At 40.3% G+C, this 3,267-nt stretch overlaps 1 protein-coding gene across 2 annotated transcripts in view; it reads left to right on the top strand.

The window, feature by feature from the left end:
• The window catches only part of Fignl1 (fidgetin like 1), a 6,048-nt gene extending 3,053 nt beyond the window's left edge, over positions 1-2,995 (top strand). The window contains exons 1-2 of one of the 2 annotated variants that reach the window (XM_026785040.1): positions 358-495; positions 1,638-2,995. In XM_026785040.1, the coding sequence (XP_026640841.1) occupies positions 408-495; positions 1,638-2,332 (783 nt within the window). In that variant the 5' untranslated portion in view covers positions 358-407 and the 3' untranslated portion in view covers positions 2,333-2,995. Of the gene's footprint in view, positions 1-300 lie in introns of those variants that run through there. The other variant, XM_013350753.1, reaches the window with a different exon arrangement.
• The last annotated feature ends 272 nt before the right edge of the window (positions 2,996-3,267 follow it).

Below are 3,267 nucleotides of genomic sequence, written 5' to 3'. Positions count from 1 at the left end.
ATATGATTAAATAAATATTTCTTTTACAAATACATCTTTATAAATGAAATGTAAATAAATACTTTTTTTTGAGATGGGGTTTCTCTGTAGCTTTGAAGCCTGTCCTGGAACTAGCTCTTGTAGACCAGGCTGGTATTGAACCCACAGAGATCCGCCTGCCTCTGCCTCCAAGTGCTGGGATTAAAGGCATGCACCACCACTGCCAGGCCTAGTGTACCTTTCTTAACAGAGGTTTTTTATTCTTGTTTTTTTTTTTTTTTCTTGATACTGATTTGTCTTCAATTTTGTCTTGTGTTACAGAATTTCTGACATGGAGAGTTCCAGTTCTAGGTCTGTGAAATTGGACAATTGGCAGAAGAATTACTTTGTAGTTACATCTGGCACATGTACACCAGGACAGAAGGCAGATGCATACCGTGCACAGATACTACACATTCAGTATGCATGGGCCAACGCTGAGATCTCTCAGGTCTGTGCTACCAAACTGTTTAAAAGGTATACAGAAAAATATTCTGCAATTATTGATTCTGACAATGTTGAAACTGGCTTGAATAACTATGCAGAGAGCATTTTAGCTTTGGCAGGATCTAAACAGGCTGACAGTAACAAGTGGCAGTCTGGATTGTCAATAAATAATATTTTTAAAATGAGTAAGGTACAGGAGATGATGCAAGCTGGAAAGAAGTGGAAGGAGTCTCTGCTGGAACCTGCTGATGCATCATCAGTAGTCATCGGTAAAGAGCCCACCGTCTCTGAGCCTTCTAAATTTAGTGTTTGTGGAGGTTCTGGAGAGGGCGACTTTCTATCCAATGACACAGATAGGATTCAAGCCATCCCAGGCAGCAGTCTGAGACATTCGCGGTTTCAGAGTACTCGGCTGCCTTTGACAGCTAGTACCACTAAGGCTTGTCCCACCTCCTCAACTCCTTTAGGAGAGTCAGCCACTGCAACATTTCACACTACACCATTATTTGGAAATACCAGAAATGAAAATCACAGCTCTCTTAAAACCAACACAGGACCAAATATGTGTGTATCCAATCTGTCTTGTTTTCCTTCTGGCTGTGAGACTCCACAAAAAAGGAAGGTTTTATCTGACTCTGGCACCATTGACAAGCTTTCTAACCCAATACCGAAAAAGGTTTCTAGTAAAACAGAAGATGGTGACCAAAGCGACGACAATAGCCTGCCTTCCTTTAAAACTGCAAAAGAACAGTTATGGGCAGATCAAAAAAAAAAGTGCTACAAATCCCAGCATATATCAAAATCTTCATATGGTGGTATGAAAAGGTCTTTGGGAGCAGGGAAATCGAGAGGAATATTTGGAAAGTTTGTTCCTCCAGTGTCTAAGCAAGATGGAGATGAGCAGAATGAAAAAGTGAAGTGCAAGCCTACTAGGGCAGAGTCAGCAGTACACCCCACTGATGACCGTCTGAAGAATGTGGAGCCAAAGATGATTGAGCTTATTATGAATGAAATTATGGACCATGGGCCTCCAGTACATTGGGAAGATATTGCTGGAGTAGAATTTGCAAAAGCCACAATAAAGGAAATTGTTGTGTGGCCCATGATGAGGCCAGATATCTTTACTGGATTACGAGGGCCCCCTAAAGGAATTCTCCTCTTTGGCCCTCCAGGAACTGGTAAAACTCTGATTGGCAAGTGCATTGCTAGTCAGTCTGGAGCGACATTCTTCAGCATCTCTGCTTCATCTTTGACTTCTAAGTGGGTAGGTGAGGGGGAGAAAATGGTCCGTGCGTTGTTTGCTGTTGCAAGGTGTCAGCAGCCAGCTGTGATATTTATTGATGAAATTGATTCTCTATTGTCTCAAAGAGGAGATGGTGAGCATGAATCTTCTAGAAGGATAAAAACAGAATTTTTAGTTCAGTTAGATGGAGCAACTACATGTTCTGAAGACCGTATTCTTGTGGTGGGAGCCACAAATCGGCCCCAAGAGATTGATGAGGCTGCCCGGAGAAGATTGGCGAAAAGACTTTATATTCCCCTCCCAGAACCTTCAGCCAGGAAACAGATAGTAGTTAATCTCATGTCCAAGGAGCAATGTTGCCTTAGTGATGAAGAAATTGAACTGGTGGTGCAGCAGTCTGATGGGTTCTCTGGAGCAGATATGACACAGCTTTGCAGAGAGGCTTCTCTTGGGCCTATTCGCAGTTTGTGCACTGCTGACATTGCTACCATAAGCCCAGATCAAGTCCGAGCAATAGCTTATGTTGATTTTGAAAGTGCTTTTAGAACTGTGCGACCTAGTGTGTCTCCAAAAGACTTAGAGCTTTATGAAAACTGGAATGAAACATTTGGTTGTGGAAAGTGAACACAGCAATTGAAACGAGAAGCTGGCATCTAATAGTAACAGTTCTTTTACCTTTAGCATAGGAAGCGTGGGGTGTGCTACTTCATTGTTGTGGTGTATAGCCTGAATGCTATGCCTCAGGTTGGAATGATAACAGTTTAACTCCTGATTGTTATATCTTATATTAGTATCTTGTATTTGCCTTCCATTTGTTATGTGGTGTGTAAGCTCATTTCATTTAAATAGACTGACCATTTATTTCTAAGTGAGTTCATATTAGAACTTTAGTTTGGTAATAATAAATTGCTAGTGTGGTCTGGCTTAGATACAATTAATTAAGATCTTAGCAAAGGCACCAGAAACTAAGCCACATTAACCTGTGCTGGTTTGTAACCTGTTTTGTGGGTTTTTTTTCTATCAAAATTAACTGATAAAAACATGTTTAGAAATAGCAAGATGTAATCTGGTATCAGCGATGTATCACCTATTGCTCCAAACAGGAGACAGTGTGTTTTTTTCCTAGGGGTCTGGAATGTTCTCCCTTAATATTTTATCTGATACCATTTTAAAGCCTATTATTTCACCCTCTTTCAAAACTAATAGATGTTTTAAAATTGTTATCATTTTGTTTTGTAAAACACGTTCATTGTGGAAACTTCAGAAGACAGAAGCAAAAAGAATAAAAATAGTTGTTTGCTTATTACTACTTTGAGGGGGACAACTCATTTTGTTTTATACAGTACTGTGATTTTACTGTGCATTTCCTTTTGTAGTCTTGTTTCGTTTTGTTTTCTTTTCCCCTCTGACTGGTATGCAGCCATGTTGGCATGAAGCAATCTCCCTGCCTCATTCTTCTGACTACAGTGATTGCAATCTGTGCCACCATGCCCAGTTAGCCAGTTCCTTTTTCTAAAAGTATGTCATCATACATATCTACAGTAATTTTCTGTTTGGGA

This window comes from Microtus ochrogaster, linkage group LG1 (assembly GCF_000317375.1).
Source record: "Microtus ochrogaster isolate Prairie Vole_2 linkage group LG1, MicOch1.0, whole genome shotgun sequence".
NCBI classification, from domain to species: domain Eukaryota; kingdom Metazoa; phylum Chordata; class Mammalia; order Rodentia; family Cricetidae; genus Microtus; species Microtus ochrogaster.
This window is presented reverse-complemented; position numbering and strand designations above follow the sequence as displayed.